General features: G+C 37.9%; 1 protein-coding gene across 1 annotated transcript in view; it reads left to right on the top strand.

The window, feature by feature from the left end:
- ACAP2 (ArfGAP with coiled-coil, ankyrin repeat and PH domains 2) overlaps positions 1-18,682 on the top strand; it is a 167,578-nt gene that overhangs the window by 66,921 nt on the left and 81,975 nt on the right. The window contains exons 4-5 of the mRNA XM_042781941.1: positions 4,647-4,705; positions 12,829-13,012. Of these exons, the coding sequence (XP_042637875.1) occupies positions 4,647-4,705; positions 12,829-13,012 (243 nt within the window). The remainder of the gene's footprint in view (positions 1-4,646; positions 4,706-12,828; positions 13,013-18,682) is intronic.

Genomic DNA, 18,682 nt, shown 5'->3' with positions numbered 1-18,682 from the left:
CTGACTGTTCCTCTGTCTGGCTTCCTGTCTTTTAATCCCCTTTCTCCTGCTCTTCTGGCCTGCTGCTTTGGGCATCCCTGAGTTGTCCCTGGGGCTGAGTGCTCCTCTGTCGGGTTCCTGGTTTTTATCCCCTTTCTTCTGCCCTTCTGGCCTGCTACTCTGGGTGGGCCTGAGTTTCCTCTCCTCACCTAATCCCTTCGACTGATTGCTCTTCTCTCTGGCTTCCTGGCTTTTATTCCCTTTTTCCTGCTCTTCCCGCCTGCTACTTTGGGCGTCCCTGAGTTGTCTCTCCTCACCTGTAACCCTGGGGCTGACTCCATTTTAATATTAAAAGTTGAAAAAATTATACAGTGAACATTTACATGCCTACCCTGTCTATATTTTACTACGTTTGCTTTATCATATAAATATCCCCTCCATTCCTCTATTTATGCGTCAGTCTATCTATTATTACACAGTTAAAAATAATTTATAGACAAGGTACACTTCACCTCGTAAGCACTTTACCATGCATAGAATTTACTAGAGTATATTTCATAGTTATTTTTCATTTCTCAAGGCAAAATTTAAACATAGTTACATGAACAAATTTCAAGTGTACCATGCAGTGCATTTTGACAAATGCATACACTTATATAAATCATACTTCTTTTAAGATACAGATCATTATCACTATCTGGAAAGTTCCCCCATGCCTTTTTTCAGAGAGTCCCCACCCATGCTGCTAGAAGAAAGTATTGTTCTGGTTTTCTACCATAGATTAGTTTTGCTTATTCTGTAGCTTCAGATAAATGGAATTTACACACACACACACACATGTATGTATATGTATATATATGTTTGTGTGTATGTATATATATATTGTGTGTGTGTGTGTGTGTGTGTGTCTTCTTTTACTTGGCATACAATTTTTGAGGTTCATTTACATTGTTGCCTATGTCAATATCTCTCTCCTTTTAATACTTCATGGTGTAACTTAATTTTATTGAGGTCAGATAAGATGTTCTATATGATGCCTTACTGTATGGACAGTTTTCATAAATGTTGGTAGTGTTTCAAAGAGGGATAAGTATTCTTTTTTTGTTGATTTTATGTTTCTCTGTCCTTTCATTCAAACTAGTTAGTCATGTTTTTGTTTTTTTCTTAATTCTTTTTAAAATTTGTTAGTTCATATCTATACTGTTGTTCTTCATATTTTAAAATTGTTAAAAATTGTTGTTCTTCTTTGCCATTGAGTTGGCCCCTACTCACAGTGACCCCTCCTTCGACCCCTCCTTGGGTTTCCGAGGCAGTATCACTCCGAAAGTAGATTGCCCAACCTTCCTTCCGAGGAGTGGCTGGGGGTTTGAACTGCCAGCCTTCTGGTTAGCAGTCAAGTGCCTTAGGCACTATGCTACCAGAGCTCCCATTTAAAAATTAGAATATAATAAAATTTTTCCTGTTGTGTACAGCTTTATATGTGATAAATGCATACAGCTAGATAGCCACCCCATAATCAAGATGCACAATTTGATCAACCTCCAAATACTCTCATGTTGCTCCATCATTTATCAATCTCTTCTCTCACCTTTTAGCTCTGAAAATCACCCATTTGCTCTCCATCTCTGTAGGTATATTATCTTCCTTTTTATGACTGGCTATTATTCTATTGTATGGATGTACCATACTCTTTTTTTTCCTTTCATTGGTGGAAAGATATTTGGACTATTTCCAGTTTTAGGCAATTACAAAATGGAACTGCTATGAACATTTACATATGGATTTTTATGTGACCCATGTTTTCATTCCTCTTGGGCAAATATCTAGGAGTGGAATTGCTAGGCCTTATGTATAGCTAGCTTTTTTCATAAAGAAGCTAGCTTTAGGATTGGAGGAAGACTCATTAGCAACCTGCAATATGTAGATGACACAACCTTGCTTGCTAAAGATGAAGATTTGAAGCATTTACTGATGAAGATCAAAGATAACATCCTTCAGTATGATTCACTTCAACATAAAGAAAACAAAAATCCTCACAACTGGACCAGTAAGCAACATCATGATAAATGGAGAAACAAATTGAAGTTGTTAAGGATTTCATTTTACTTGGATCCACAACCAGTGCCCATGGAAGCAGCAGTTAAGGAATCAAACAATATATTACATTGGATAAATCTGCTTCAAAAGACCTCTTTAAAGTGTTAAAAAGCAAGGATGTCACCTTGAGGACTAAGCTGCAGCTGACCTAAGCCATGGTATTTTTAGTAGCCATATATGCACTAGACAGTGAATAAGGAAGATTGAAGAAGAATTGCTGTCTTTGAATTATGGTGTTGGTGTAGAATATTGACTGTACCGTGGACTGTCAAAAGAACGAACAAACCTGTCTTGGAAGAAGTGTAGTCAAAATGCTCCTTAGATGTACTAAGGATGGTAAGACTTTGTCTTAAGTACTTTGAATATGTTATCAGGAGGGAAGGAAATCGTGATTGGTAAAGTAGAGGGTCAGCAAAAAAGAGGAGAACCTTCAATGAGATAGATTGACACAGTGGCTGCGTGGTCTCAAACATGGAAATGGTTGTGATGATAGTGCAGGACGAGCAGTGTTTCATTCTGTTACACATACATAGGGTCGTTATGAGTTGGAACTAACTCAGCAGCACTAACAACTATATGTAAGTGTAGGTTTAATTTTATAAGATGTGGGAAGTCTTTTTATCACAAAATCTACTTTGAAAAATGTTAGTTATTTCTTCTTGAGTGAGCTTTGGTCATTGGTATCTTTAAAGGAAATTTTCCGTTTCATCTATAAAATTTATTTACATAAAATTATTACCTCAAATCCCTAATTATCCTTTTAAAATCTGTAGAATTTGTGGTGAAGTCATCTCTTGACTTCATAAGACTCGAAATTTTGTCATCTCTCCTTTCTTCCTGATCGTTTTGGCTAATGGTTTATCAGTTTTATGTATCTTCTCAAGGAACCAGCTTTCGGTTTCAGTGGTTTTTCTCAGTTGATTTTCTATTTTGTATTTAATTGACTTCTGCATTATTTCTTTCTTCTGCTTAGTTTGAATTTAATATCTTGAATTTAACATGTTGTTGTTGTTGTTATGTGCCTTCGAGTCAGACCTGACTCATAGCGACCCCTTCTTGGGTTTCTGAGGCAGTATCACTGCGGAAGTAGATTACCCCATCTTCCTTCCAAGGAGTGGCTGGTGGGTTAGAACCGCCAGCCTTCTGGTTAGCAGTCAAGTGCCTTAGGAATTTAACATAATACAGAAAAATTTTTTTTTCTCTCAATGTAAATTGGCAGATTTTGAAACTGTACTAAATCTAGATATGTGCGTATGTCTCTGTGTGTATGTGTGTGTGTGTGTATTTGTTATTTAGGGAGAATATAAGACTGATGATAGCAAAATTTCAGAAAAAATAAAATTGTCATACTGTTTAAAAATTAAAATAAAAAATAAACTAATGAGTGGGACTTTTTCTCCCTAGTTAGTAGCAGGACACAGGAATTTAAAAAAAATATTTGTTTACTTTTTACCTGTTCATTTGATATCTAGATTCCCCAGTCTTCCTTCCGGGGAGTGGCTGGCGGATTTGAACTGCCAGTCTTCTGGTTAGCAGTCAAATACCTTAGGGACTACGCTACCAGAGCTCCCATCTATGTTTCAAACTGTAAATCATGAAAGACTTGGAATTCCCATGAAAAGTTTTGTAAAATTTACAACACCCAGAGTTATCAGAATTAAAAATGTGCCATAATTTAAGTGGGGCAAAGTGTTGTCCTCAGGAATAAAATTTTATTTTTATCTTAAACACTAAATGATTTTTATTTTAATTAAAAATATAAAAGATTTAAATACCTAGTTCCCAAATGAGTAACTTCTAACTAAGTTATAAGGCAGTTCTACAGTTGTTTTCAGGAGCTCTGGTAGCGTATCGACTGCTCACCAGAAGGCTGGTGGTTCAAACACACCAACCACTCCTTGGAAGGAAGGTTGGGCAGTCTACTTCCATAGTGATACAGCCTCAGAAACCCAAGGAGGGGTCACTGTGGGTCGGGTCCGACTCAACGGCACGTAACAACAACAGCTGTTTTTACTTGGTATACTTTTATGTATTAGAGCAGGAAGCTTCTGTAGTGGATGGAATGGAATTTCTTAATTCTTTTAGGTTGTCTTCCAAAGCCTGAATTAAAATCAAGGAAATACACTGCTCTTTTATTTGACTATTCTATTTAAATTTTAGGAGCTCTGGTGGCATAATGCCCAAGGCATCTGACTGCTCATCAAAAGGTTGGCAGTTCAAACCCACCAGCCACTCCACAGAAGGAAGACTAGGCAGTCTACTTCCGTAAAGATTTACTACCTTGAAAACCTGAAGGGGGGTCACTATGAGTTAGAATTGACTCGATAGTAGTGAGTTTTTCTTTTTTTTTAATTTAAATTTTAAAGATTCTTTTTTTTTTTTTTTATAAATAGAAGTACTTTAGTTTTTGAGACAGTTGAAACTGGCTTAACAATCAGGTTCAGATTGTTTTAAAAATGCTCTTCTTATAAAGTCTTGAATATAGATGTTACTAGAATTGGAGAGTTGATAATAAGGATTATTTTTTGGCTGACTTCTATAATTGTTTAATGTTGTATTTTATCTTTTAGATCCTGTTTGATCAAACTCAGAGATCAATTAAAGCACAACTTCAGAACTTTGTTAAAGAGTAAGTCAATTTCAGTGAAGACAAAGGCAGAACAACCAGTTAATAGTCACGTCTGGTAATTGGTGTATTTCAAAAGGGATTATGGAACATGAATTTCTGAAAATATTAGAGTTTTTTTTTTCTTTGTCAAATGTACATTGCATTTTTTGTGTGTGAATTATTCTGTAAGAAAATAAGATTTCATGTGTTTCAGTGAATCCTTTATACCATGAAATATGTGTTCAGGATACATAGTTAGAGTTGTTACAGGTTTTTTTTTTGTCTTTTTTGTCTTTGTTTTTAATGTAAATAAACAATCTAATGGCCTTTTAAAATCAAAGCATGAAACCCAAAAAGTGGTTGAAATACTATTGGTCATTGCAGTTGAAACTAAGCTTTCCATTGTCTCACTATAGTATTTTCTTTCAAGATGACATAATGGATTATATAAGAAAATGAGTAATGGAAGTTACTGTTTTTTGCTGCATATGATCCTTTTGTGTTACATTAGTCACATTTTATATGTGAATTAAAATGAAACTAGAAAAAAAAATTCCAAACTTTCCAATGTAGGAACATAGGTGTTCCTTTTTCATCTGAATTATTTAATCTTTCTCTTTTAATTTCAGACAGAATACATAGAAATACAAAGAGTTGATTGTGTTACTGTACTCAGGATAAATTAGAGACATAAACAGTAAATAGTGTCATGTAACACACTGCTGTTTAGTAGGTTAGAATTTGTTGTCCTGTCCGTGATGTCTTTCAGATTCTTTATAAGTTACTTAATAGTAACTAACACTGGTAGCAACCCTCCTTGTAGAATGTTTACATTCAAGTACAACTTCTTTTGAACAGTTCAAAGTTTTTCTTACACAATCTTTGTTTCTGAAATCATTGTCTTTACATTATTTTGCCATGTGGGAAAAGTAAAAGCAAAGGGTTGTTATGCTTTCCTCTGTCACTAGAAGCAATGTTATTTTTGAGACAGATGAAATTGGCTTAAAACTTGGTTTCAGGTTCTTTTAAAATGATTATTTCTTATGTAGTCTTGTAGATGAAGACTGTGATAATCATCTAAGATGAGTAAGATTACCTAAAATCATTAATGAATCAAGATTTTAAGATTTTTCCGACTATTAAAATGAATAGTATTACCTTTTACTGATACATCAATTTTTTTTTGAGAAAAGCGAAATATGTTGTATATACGAAAAAAAAAACCAAACTCACTGCTGTTGAGTCAGATCTGATTCATAGTGACCCCTCCTTGGGTTTCTGAAGCTTTATTACTAGTAGATTGCCCAACCTTCCGTCCGAGGATCTTAAGACATAAATGATCGGAGCTCTTTGATCCAGTAATTTCCTCCAACGAGAAATGAATGAATGGTCACATTGTTTGTTAAATTGTCTTCTCTAGACCACCCATGTTGTTGTTGCTGTTAGGTGCCGTGGAGTCTGTTCCAACTCATGGCGACTCTATGTACAATGGAACCACACAGTGCCTGGTCCTTTGCCAGCCTCACAATCCTTGCTGTACCTGAGCCTATCGTAGCAGCCACTGTGTTAATCCATCTTGTTGATAGCTTTCCCCTTCTTTGCTGATCCTCCACTTTACCGAGCATGATATCCTTCTCCAGGGAATGGTCTGTCTTGACAACATGACCAAAGTAGGTGAGATGAAGTCTGGCCTTTCTCATTTCCAAAGAGCGTTCTGGCTGCGTACTTCTTCCAGGACAGATTTGTTAGTTCTTCTGGTAGTTTGAGGGTGTTTTCAGTATTCTTTGCCAACACCACAACTCCAAAGCATCTTTTTTCTGTCTTCCTTATTCACTGTCCAGCTTTCATATGCATACGAGGCAACTGAAAATACCAGGGCTTGGGTTAGGTGCACCTTAGTCTTCAGAGTGACATCTTTGCTCTTCAGCCCTTGAAAGACGTCTTTTTCAGCTGATTTGCCCAGTGCTATACATCATTCGATATCTTGACTGCTGCATCCATTGGTGTTGATTGTGGAACCAAGTAATATGAAATCTTCGATAACTTCAATCTTTTCTCCATTTATCATGATGCTTTTTATTGGTCCAGTTGTGAGTGTTTCCATTTTCTTTATGTTGAGGTGTAATCCATACTGCAGACCATAGCCTTCAATCTTCATTAGTAAGTGCTTCAAGTCAGCCTCAGTTTCAGCAGGCAAGGTTGTGTTGTCAGCATATCACAGGTTGTTAATGATGCCATGTTCTTCATATAGTCCAGCTTCTCGGTGTATTTGCTCAGCATATGGATTGAACAAGTATGGTGAAAGGATACAACCCTGCCTCACAACCTTCCTGATTTTAAACCACTCAGTATCCCCTTGTTCTTTTTGAACAATAGCTTGATCTATGTACAGGTTCCTCATGAGCATAATTGTTTTAGAATTCCTGTTCTTCTCAATGTTATCCATAATTTGTTATGATCCACACAATCGAATGCTTTTGCATAGTCAATTAAACACAAGTAAACATCTTTTGGTATTGTTTACTTTCAGCCAAGATCCATCTGACATCAGCAATGATATCCCTCATCCCACGTCCTCTTCTGAATGCATCTTGCGTTTCTGGAAGTTCCCTGTCAAAATACTGCTGCAACCGTTTTTGAATTATCCTCAGCTAAATTTTACTTGTGTGTGATGTTAATGATATTGTTCAATAATTCCCACATTCTGTGGGATCACCTTTCTTTGGAATGGGTACAGATATGGATCTCTTCCAGTCAGTTGGCCATGTAGTCTTCAGATTTTTTGGCACAGACAAGTAAGTGCCTTCAGCATAGTATCTTTTTGTTGAAACATCTCAGTGAATATTCCATCAGTTCCTGGAGCCTTGTTTTTCACCAGTTCCTTCAGTGCAGCTTTGACTTCTTCCTTCAGTATCATTGGTTCTTTATCATACTCCACCTCCTGATAGATGAACATTGGCCAATTCTTTTTTGTACAGTGACTCTATGTATTCCTTCCATCTTCTTTTGATGTTTCCTTCATCATTCCATATTTTGCCCGTGGAATCTTGCAATATTGCAACTGGAGGCTTGAGTTTTTTCCCTTAGTTCTTTGAGCTTGAGAAATGCTGAACATGTTCTTCCCTTTTGTTTTTCTGACTCTAAGGCTTTGCACATTTCATTATAATAATTGAGTTTGTCTTCTCAAGCTGCTCTTTGAAATCTTCTGTTCATTTCTTTTATCTTGTCATTTCTTCCATTTGCTTTAGCTACTCTTCATTCAAGAGCAAGTTTCAGAGTCTGTTCTGACATCCATGTTGGTCTTCCTTTCCTGTTTTTAATGACTTCTTGCTTTCTTCATATGTTCTTTCTTTCATTCTTCCTTCCTTCCTTCCCCCCTTTTTTTCTCTTTCTTTCTTTTCTTTGATTTGGGTGAACGTTTACAGAGCAAATTCACTTTACATACAGCAGTTCACATATGCTTTGTCTCATGACATTGACTACAGTTTACCCCAATGCAACAGCTCCCCTCCCTCTTCCTTCCAATAGTTACCTCTTCCCTGTGTCCGGACATCCCTCCATGCAGTCCTGTCCCCTGAACTGTCTCCCTGTGTGTAAACAACCCATCTTTCTCCCATAATTGTTCTCTCCAAGGAGTGTATTTACCTCACATAAATGTTCAACTCATATGCCTGTCTTTTGTTTGGTTGGAAGCCACAGGTATTTAATTCCAGACCTGAAGTGCAGCTAGGGGCCATAGTCTCAGTGGTTCCACCAGGCTCTATCGGACCAGCAAACCTGGTCCTCCCCCCCTCTTTTTTTTCCAAATGCTTTTGAGTTTTGTTCCATATTGTTCTCCCTCTCTATCCATGATCTCTGACATAGGTCTCCCTCCAAGTGGTTGACAGTGGTAGCCAGGCATCATCTAGTTCTTCTGGTCTCATAGTCGTATAGGCTGTGGATCGCATGGTGTACCAGTCGCTTGGACTAATTTTTTCCGTGAATCTTTGGTTTTCTTCATTCTTCTTTGCTCTGTACAAGGAGAGATCCATCATTGTATCTAGATGGCTGCTTGCAAGCTTTTAAGATCCCAGTCACTACTTGCCAAAGTAGGAGGTGGAACAATGTTTTATGTAGTATGTTATGCCAATTGAGCTTGATGTCCCCTGTGACTATGGTCCCGAGCCCACAGGTTCAACTACTTGGTCCCTCTGGGTAGCTGGCTGTGACCAAGAAGTGCCTATAACCTTGTGCCTTGTCAGCTCTAATATACGCCTGGGAATTCTTACAGATCATACAGATACTCTTGTAGAACCATTGTCTGCCAACCCTATACATGGTCTTGGGTATACTCCCTACTTCATAGACATACCTAATACTAATAGTTCAACCTGTCCACCCATCTATCCACCTGTGTACCCATGTTTGCTTTCACTGACAACTGTATGTGCATAAGGGTTCATTTTTGTTGTCTGCACCTCACATGTACCTCTGTATGTATTCCTCTTCCTCCATGCCACTATGTTGATCACTCACATTTGGTATATTGCCCTTTTCTTCACCCAAATCAATACTTATCTCTCCTTATCTAACAGTGTTCCCTCCCTTCCCCTCCCACTCCTGGTATGTGATGTTCTTGATGTCATCCTACGATTCCTCTGGTCTTCTGTCATTGGTGTTCACTGTGTCAAATCTGTTGTTTAGTGATCTGTAAATTCAGGTGGGATATAATCAAGGTCATATTTTGGCTCTTGTGGACTTGTTTTAGTTGTCTTCAGCTTCAGCTTGAACTTGCATATGAGCAATTGATGGTCTGTTCCACAGTCAGCTCCTGGCCTTGTTTTGGCTGAACATACTGAGCTTCTCCATCACCTCTTTCCACAGACATAGTCAATCTGATTCCTGTGTATTCCATCTGGGAGGTGCATATATATAGCCACCATTTATGTTGTTGAAAAAAAGGTATTTGCAGTGAATAAGTTGTCATTCTTGCAAAATTCTGTCATGTGATCTCCAGCGTCATTTCTATCACCAAGGCCATCTTTTCCAACTATTGGTGATTCTTGTTTGTTTCCATCTTCTGCATCTCAATCACCAGTAATAATCACTGCATCTTCATTGCATGTTTGGTCAATTTCAGACTGCAGAAGTTGATAAAAATCTTTAATTTCGTCATCTTTGCCTTTGGTGTGGTTGGTGTGTAAATTTGAGTAATAGTCGTATTAATGGGTTTTCCTTGTAGACATATGGATAGTATCTATTACTGATAGCGTTGTACTTCAGGATAGATCTTGAAACATTTTTTGTGACGATGAATGTCACGCCATTCCTCTTCAATTTCTCATTCCTGGTGTAGTAGGTAGATCATATGGTTGTGTGATTCAAAATGGCCAAAACCAGTCCAATTCAGCTCACTAAATCTAGGATATCAACCTTTATGCACTCCATTTTGTTTTTGACAACTTCTAATTTTCGTAGATATATACTTCGTACATTCCATGTTCCTGTTATTAGTGGATGTTTTCAGCTGTTTTTTTCCCATTTCGAATTATGCCACATCAGCAAATGGAGGTCCTGATAGCTTTGCTCCATCCATATCATTAAGGTCGACTCTTCTTTGAGGAGGCAGCTTTTCCCCATTCACATCTTGAATGCCTTCCAACACGAGGGGCTCATCTTCTGGCACTATATCAGACAGTGTTGCAAGGCTATTCATAATGTTTTCCAGAAATAAACAGATTTTCACTGCTTTTTGTAAGGTTTTTACTGGCCAGTACTTTGAGAAGTGGATAGTCCCTTCCTTCTTCTGAGTCTGTCTTAGTCTGGAAGCTCCACTGAAACCTGTCCTTCATGGGTGACCCTGCTGGTATTTGAAATACTGGTGGCATTAGCCTCCAGCCTCACCCCAACATGTAAGTCACCACAGTATGACAAACTGACACATAAGTGGTAGAGACCACCCATAACAGCACTTTGAAATACAAACAAACAAACAACAGAAAGCCCATATAAGAGATTTCTAGGATTTATCCCAAAGACTAATGAATTATATAACCTTTGGGAAAAAGGCCTTGGAATTTACATTTTAAACAAATCATCTGCTGTGATTCTTATGTATGTTGTTGTTGTGTGCCATCTAGTCGGCCCTGACTCATAGCGACCCCTCCTTGGGTTTCTGAGGCAGTATCACTATGGAAGTAGATTGCCCCATCTTTCTTCCGAGGAGTGGCTGGTGGGTTTGAACCGCCTGCCTTCTGATTAGCAGTCAGATGCCTTAGGCACTACGCTACCAGAGCTCTTATGTATACTACTATTTAAAACTCTTTTGGTTAAATGTGGTATTTGTCCCTGCATTTGTCTTTAGAAAGAAAAATTAAACTCTGCTTTTTTGCCTTCCTGTGATGTTAGTTTGATTATTTATTTTCTCCTCAAATTTTATAGATTTTAATGATGAAATGTTAGCTGACTATATTGAGATTAATACGTAGTTGGGAAACAGTATATATTTTAATTGGCAGAACTATGAAAGTCAGTGCAAAATGAAACAAATGCAGGAACCTAAGAGTTCATTCAAAATGTTTATTTTTTGGCTAAAGTTTTTTTTTTTTAATTTAAAAATTTTATTGTGGTTATATATATACACATATATCAGAAAATTTGCCATTTTAAACATTTTTTATAGGTATATCCAAGGACCTGGATTACATTTACAGTGTTGTACAATCATCACCAGTATCTATTTCTAAAACTTTTTCATCTTTCCAAACAGTAACTCGGTGCCCATTAAGCATTAGCTCCCTGTTGCCCTCTGCCACAGCCCCTTGTTGTTATGTTGTTACATGCCGTCGAGTCGGACTCGACTCACAGCGACCCCCTCTTGGGTTTCCGAGGCGGTATCACTATGGAAGTAGATTGCCCAACCTTCCTTCTGAGGAGTGGCTGGTGGGTTTGAACTGCCAGCCTTCTGGTTAGTAGTCAAGTGCCTTAGGCACTATACTGCCAGAGCTCCTTGCCCCAGCCCCTGGTAACCACTAATTTCCATTCATCTCTGTGCATCTGCCTGTTGTAGGTATTAATTATAAGTGGCGTCATATAATATTTGCCCCTTTGTGTGTGACATTTTTACTTCTATTTTTAATTAAGTTTTTGATCAAGACAGTGTTTTTTTTCCTGTTGTTTATTTTTAAAAAATTTTATTGTGATGTAGGTTAAAGTTTACAGGGCAAATTCATCCACCATACAGCAGCTCACATACACTTTGTCTAATGACATTGACTGCAACTTCCCACAGTGCAATAGCTTCCATCCCACTTCCTCCCTATGTCCTTCCCTCCATTCACTCCTGCCTCACGAGCTGTCTCCCTGTGAATATACAGCCCTTCCATTCTCCCATGATTGATCTCTCCAAGAAGTGTGTCTACCTACTGTAAATGTTCAGCTCATATGCCTGTCTTTTGTTTGGCTGGAACCCACAGGAGTGGGTTTAATTCCAGACCTGAAGAGCAAGTAGGGACTATAGTCTCAGTAGTTTCATCAGGCCCTATCAGACCAGCAACCTGGTCCCCCTTTTTTTTTTTTATCTTTTTTTTTATGAGTTTGAGTTTTGTTCTACATTGTTCTCCCACTGTACCCAGGATCTCCTGCATAGATCCCCCTTGGAGTGGTTGACATTCTTCTGGTCTCATAGTCTTATAGGCTGAGAATCGCATAGTGTATCAGTCGCTTGGAGCAGTGGTTTCTGTGCGTCTTCATTTTTCTTTGCTCTGGATGAGGAGAGAGACCCATCATTGCATCTAGATGGCTGTTTGGAGGCTTTTAAGATCCAGTCACTAATCACTAAAGTAGGATGTGGAGCAGTGTTTTTGTGTAGTATGTTATGCCAGTTGAGCTTGATGTCCCCTGTAAGTATGGTCCCATGCCTGTAGGTCCAACTGCTCACTTACACTGGGTCTCTGGCTGTGGCCAAGAAGTGACTACAGCCTTGTCTCTTGTCAGCTCTAGTGTATGCCTGGGAATTCTTACAGAACGTATAAATACACTTGTAGAAACATTGACTGCCAACCCTATACGTGGTCTGGGCACACTTCCCTCTGCATAGATACATCTAAATAGTTCAGCCTCTCAAGACAGTTTTATGGAAATTTCACTAAGTTCTTATTTTTCAGAGATCTTAGAAAATTCAAAGATGCCAAGAAGCAATTTGAAAAAGTCAGTGAAGAAAAAGAAAATGCATTAGTAAAAAATGCTCAAGTACAAAGAAACAAACAGCACGAAGTTGAAGAAGCCACAAACATTCTAACAGCAACAAGAAAATGTTTTCGACACATAGCTCTTGACTACGTACTTCAGGTATACTTATTAAATGTTTTTTAAAAATGGTTACTGAACTGGTTATTATTTTTGAGTGATGATGCTGAAAAGAATACATAATGCTTAGAATATAAAATTAAAACATCTTTTCTGAAATATTTTCACCTGTGTCTGTACATCTCTGCACGTGTATTGTGTGTTGTGCATGTGTGTGTATTCATTGGTTGTGATTTCTCCCTTTCTTCACTGAACATTATGCTTTCCTCCATTTTAAAATGTTTAAAAAAGCATTTTAAATTATTACATAATATTTATGGAGTTGCTGTGTTGCATTAATTAATATTTGAATACTAGACATACATTCACAATAGAGAAAATAGAATTTTTTTAATTATAAATGATAATAACATCTTTGTATACAAATATTTTTCCACATGTCTGATTATTTCTTTAGAATAAATTCTTAAAGGTAGAATGGTACATGGAATTCTGAGGCTTACCATTTTTTGCCAAATGAAAAATGTTGGTAGAAATAGTGTTCTTATGTTTGCATCAGACCAAACTCACTGCCGTTGAGTTGATTCCGACTCATAGCAACTCCTCCTTGAGTTTCTGAGGCGGTATCTCTACAGAAGTAGATTACCCAATCATCCTTCCGAGGAATGGCTGGTGGATTTGAACCGCCAGCCTTCTGGTTAGCAGTCAAATGCCTTAGGCACTACGCCACCAGAGCTCCCCGTGTTCATATAGGTACTATTTTTTTAAATTAGTGATTTGTGTTTGGTAAGTTGCACAATTGAAGCTAGTTTGAGTATGATGGTCTCCAGTGGAATTTGAGACACATAAAAAATGAAGGCATTCTTTTTATACATTATTTCAAATGTGATGTTCATATATATTATGTGTTACTATACAATGTGTAATTTTAAAGCGTAAGAACTTTATTTTTTATTTATTTATTTTTTACTACCTATGAAATCTTTTTTGTTTTTTTATTTTAAGAGTTTGTGTTACATTCAATGTCACATGTACGTTTAGTTTCACTCCCCATTTACCATGTCCAACTCTAACCCAGTCTTCTCCCCTCCCTGCCCTGTAACCCTCCCCCCCATGCCCCTCATGGTTATGCACTCCTGTTAGTCCTGCATTTTCTCTGTGTGAATATTGCCCCTCTGGTGCCCTGTGGTCTGTTGCTCCAAGGGATGCATTTCCATAGAGTATGTGGGTGCATCACCCTGGGTTGAGTGGTCTGCATGTACATCTTGTTAACTATTGGGCTGAGAGCCAGCCCCTGGGAGTGAGTTTTATTCCAGGCCTAGAATGTATCCCAGGGCCATAGTATTGGGGGTCTCACCAGACTCCATCCGACCAGTACTTCTGGTCATTATTGAGTTTTTGCATTTTATTCCATGTTTTTCCTACCACTCTATCCAGGATCTCCAGTTTTGATCCTTTCCTGAGTGGTTGGCATTTGTAGTCGGGCACCATCTAGTTCTTCTGGTCTCGAGGGCCATCGTGTCCTAGGGCTGATTGCTTCCAAATGCCCTTGTTCTTTTCTTTTCTTTTCTTTTCTTCACTCTTCTTTGCTTCCGATAATAGGAGATCATTAGCTGCATCTTAGATGGCCGCTTGAAAGCTTTTAAGACCCCAGTTGCTACTCACCAATGTAGGATGAGGAACAAGACTTTTATGTATTTTGTTGTGCCAATTGAGTCTGGTGTCCCCCAGTACCTGATACGGTAGATCCATTGGATCTCTCTCCCACAGTGTTTGACTGTCTATGAGGGATTACTCTGTATCTGTCTTCTTTTGTTTCTGTTTCACTGGTATGGTAGACCTCACTCTCCTTCTTGAAACATACTTTTTTTCTTGATTTATCTGAAACTACTTTTTGGTCCTCCTTTTCTTGTATTTATTAAGTTTCTCTTCTAGGGTTCTGCCTATTGTTAGCCTTTTTGATCTCCTTCCTTAGGATTTCATGTTTGATCTTTTTCTTTATTCAATTGTTGATTTTCCTGACAGTCTTATCATGCTCCCTGCTTGAATTATTACCTATACATAGATGACAGAAATCTGTTTCTCAGAGAGGTACCTAAACTCATATGTCCAACACTGGACTCTGTCATCTTCCAAAATGATTTCTCTTTTGCCCTTATCTAACTGAGTAACATCATTTTCTTATTCATTTATACAGTCTGAGCATTACATCAGATGCTCTTCTCATTCTCAGCTGCTTTGCTTCATCACAGAATACCTTGAAGTCTCCCCTGATGTACTTCTTAAATCTTTCTTTCCTCACCCTTGCTGTAGCTGTACTGCCAGTCCTATTGTTTCTTTTCTGGAGTATTAAGATATTGTAGTTTAATTGGTCTTTTTTGCATTGCTTTAACCTGTCCCTTCAGTGGTTTGTTCTATATTCTATGATTCGGAGTACTCAAATTTATGTCCCACTACTTGTCTGTCAGCTTGTCGTACTGTGGTAGCTTGCTTGCTGCTGTGATCTGGAAGCTACGCGAGGAAGAAGGAAGTGGTGGTCACCTCCTGAAAAATTGGCTACTGAAAACCTTATGAATAGCAGTGAAACATTGTCTGTTACGGTACTGAAAGATGAAGAGCTCCTCAGGTTGGAAGGCACTCAGACAATGACTGGGGAAGAACTACTTCCTGAAAGTAAGAGTTGACGTTAATGACGTAGATGGAGTAAAGCTTTCAGGACCTTCATATGCTGAAGGGGAAAATGAAGAAGTAACAGCTGCACACATTCATTATAATCAGAATGTGGAATGTATGAAGAATAAATCTAGGAAATTTGGGAGTTGTCAAAAATGAAATAGACTGCATAAAGAACTGTACCCTAGGCATTAGTAAGCTGAAATGGACTGCTATTGACCATTTTGAATCTGACAATCATATGGTCGACTATGCTGGGAATGACAGATTGAAGAGGAATGGCACATATATTGTCAAAAACAACATTTCAGGATCTATGCTGAAGTACAGTGCTGTCAGTGATAGGATAATATTCATATACCTACAAGAAAAACCAGTCACTACTACTATTATTCAAACTTATCCACCAACTATTAAAGCCAAAGATGAAGAAATTGAAGATTTTTACAAAATTCTACAGTCTGAAATTGACCAAGCATTTAATCAAGATGTATTGATAATTATAGGTGATTGCAGTGCAGAAATAAAGAAGAAGCTTCAGTAGTTGGAAAATAAGGCCTTGTTGAAAGAAATAATGCTAGAGACTGCGTGATAGAATTTTGCAAGACCAACAACTTTTTCATTCCAGATAGCTTTTTTAAATAACATAAACAGCTGCTATACATGTGGACCTTACCAGATGGAAAACACAGGAATCAAATTGACTATATCTGTGGAAAGAGGCAGTGGAGAAGCTCAATATCATCAGTCAGAACAAGGCCCGGAGCTGACTGTAGAACTGACCATCAGTTGCTCATGTGCAAGTTCAAGTCCACAAGAGCCAAAATACAACTTTGATTATATCCCACCTGAATTTAAAGACCATCTGAAGAATAGATTTGACACACTGACCATCAATGACCAAAAACCAGATGAGGTGTAGGATGACATCCAGAACATCATATATGAAGAGAGCAAAAGATCATTAAAAAGATAGGAAAGGAAGAAAAGACCAAAATGGATGTCAGAAGAGACTCTGAAACTTGCTCTTGAATGAAAATGAGTTAAAGTGAATGGAAGAAAGGATGAAATGAAAGAGCTTAACAGAAGATTTAAAAGGGTGGCTTGAGAAGACAAAGTATTACAATGGAAAGTGCAGAGACCTGGAGTTAGAAAACCCGAAGGGAAGAACATAGTTAGCTTTTCTGAAGCTGAAAGAACTGAAGAAAAAATTCAAGCCTTGATCTGTAATATTGAAGAATTCTCTGGGCAAAATACTGAATGATTCAGGAAGCCATCAAAAGAAGATGGAAGCAATACAGAGTCAATGTACCAAAAATAATTGGTTGATGTTTAATCATTTCAGGAAGTAGCATATGATCAAGAACGAATGGTATTGAAGGAAGAAGTCCAAACTGCACCGAAGGTGCTGACGAAAAATAAAATTCCAAGAATTGACAGAATACCCACTGAGGTATTTCAGAAACTCCTGGAGGCACTCACTTGTTTATTCCAAGAAATTTGGAAGACAGCTACCTGGCCAACTGACTGAAAGAAATCCATTTTTGTGCCGATTCCAAGGAAAGGTGATCCAACAGGATGTGGAAATTATTGAACAATATAATTAATGCCACATGCCAGTAAAATTTTATTAAAGGGAGTTAAAAAATAGTTTTCGCAGTATATTGACAGGGAACTGCCAGAAATTCAAGCAGGTTTCAGAAGAGGACGTGGAATGAAGGATAGCGTTGCTGATATCAGATGGATCATGGCTGAAAGCAGAGAATACCAGAAAGATGTTTACCTGTGTTTTATTGACTATGCAAAGGCATCTGACAATGTGGGTCATAACAAATTGTGGATAAACTTGAAGGGAATGGGAATTCTAGGACATTTAATTGTGCCCCTGTGGGACCTATACATAAACCAAGAGGTTATCATTCAAACAGAACAGAGGGATACTGCATAATTTAAAATCAGGAAAATTTCACCATACTTACTCAATTTGTATGCTGAGCAAATAATCCAAGAAGCTGGACTATATGAAGAAGAATGCAGCATCAGGATTGGAGGAAGACTCATTAACAACCTTCAGTGTGCAGACAACACAGCCTTGCTTGCTGAAAGTGAAGAGGACTTAAAGCATTCACTGATGAAGATCAAAGACCACAGACTTCAGTATGGATTCCACTTCAACATAAAGAAAGCACAAATCCTCACAACTGGACCATAAGCAATAGCTTGATAAACAGAAAAAAGATTGAACTTGTCAAGGATTTAACTTTATTTGGTTCCACAATCAATGCCATGATAGCAGTAGTCAAGAAATCAAACGAGACATTGCACTGGGCAAATCTGCTACAAAAGACATCTTTAAAGTGTTTAAGAACTAAGATGTTGCTTTGAGAAGAGTAAGATGTGCCTGACCCAAGCCATGGTATTCAGTAGCTTCATATGTATATGAAAGCTGGACAGTGAATAAAGAATACAATACATTCAATTGTGGTGTTAGTGAAAAATATTGAAAATACCATGGACTGCCAGAAGAATGAACAAATTTGCCTTTGAAGAAGTACAGCCAGAATGCTCCTTAGGAGTGAGTATGATAAGACTTTGTCTTGTGTTTATTCATGAACTTTATTCATGTCGTCAGAAGGGCCCAATCCCTGGAGAAGGATATCATGCTTGGTAAAGTAGAGGGTCAGCAAGACCCTCAATGAGATTGAGAGTGGCTGCAACAATGGGTTCAAGCATAGTAACGATTGTGAGGGTGGCTCAGGACTGGGCAGTGTTTCATTATGTGATACATAGAGTCACTGTGTGTCGGAACTGACTCACTATACATTGAAACTGACAACAACAATAGCAAACTTCTCCCGCCAGAATGAAGCATTCTTTTTTAAAATTTTTATTTATTTATTTATTTATTTATTTTATTGTGATTTGGGTGAAAGTTCACATAGCAAATTCACTTTCCATACAGCAGTTCACATACACTTTGTCTCATGACATTGACTGCAATTTCCCACAATGCAACAGCTTCCTTCCCACTTCCTCCTC

The sequence above is a fragment of the Orycteropus afer genome, unplaced genomic scaffold (genome assembly GCF_000298275.1).
Source record: "Orycteropus afer afer isolate SDZICR_OR568_19922 unplaced genomic scaffold, OryAfe1.0 scaffold00198, whole genome shotgun sequence".
NCBI lineage: Eukaryota > Metazoa > Chordata > Mammalia > Tubulidentata > Orycteropodidae > Orycteropus > Orycteropus afer.
The sequence above is the reverse complement of the archived record's forward strand: the minus strand, read 5'-3'. Positions and strand labels throughout refer to the sequence as shown.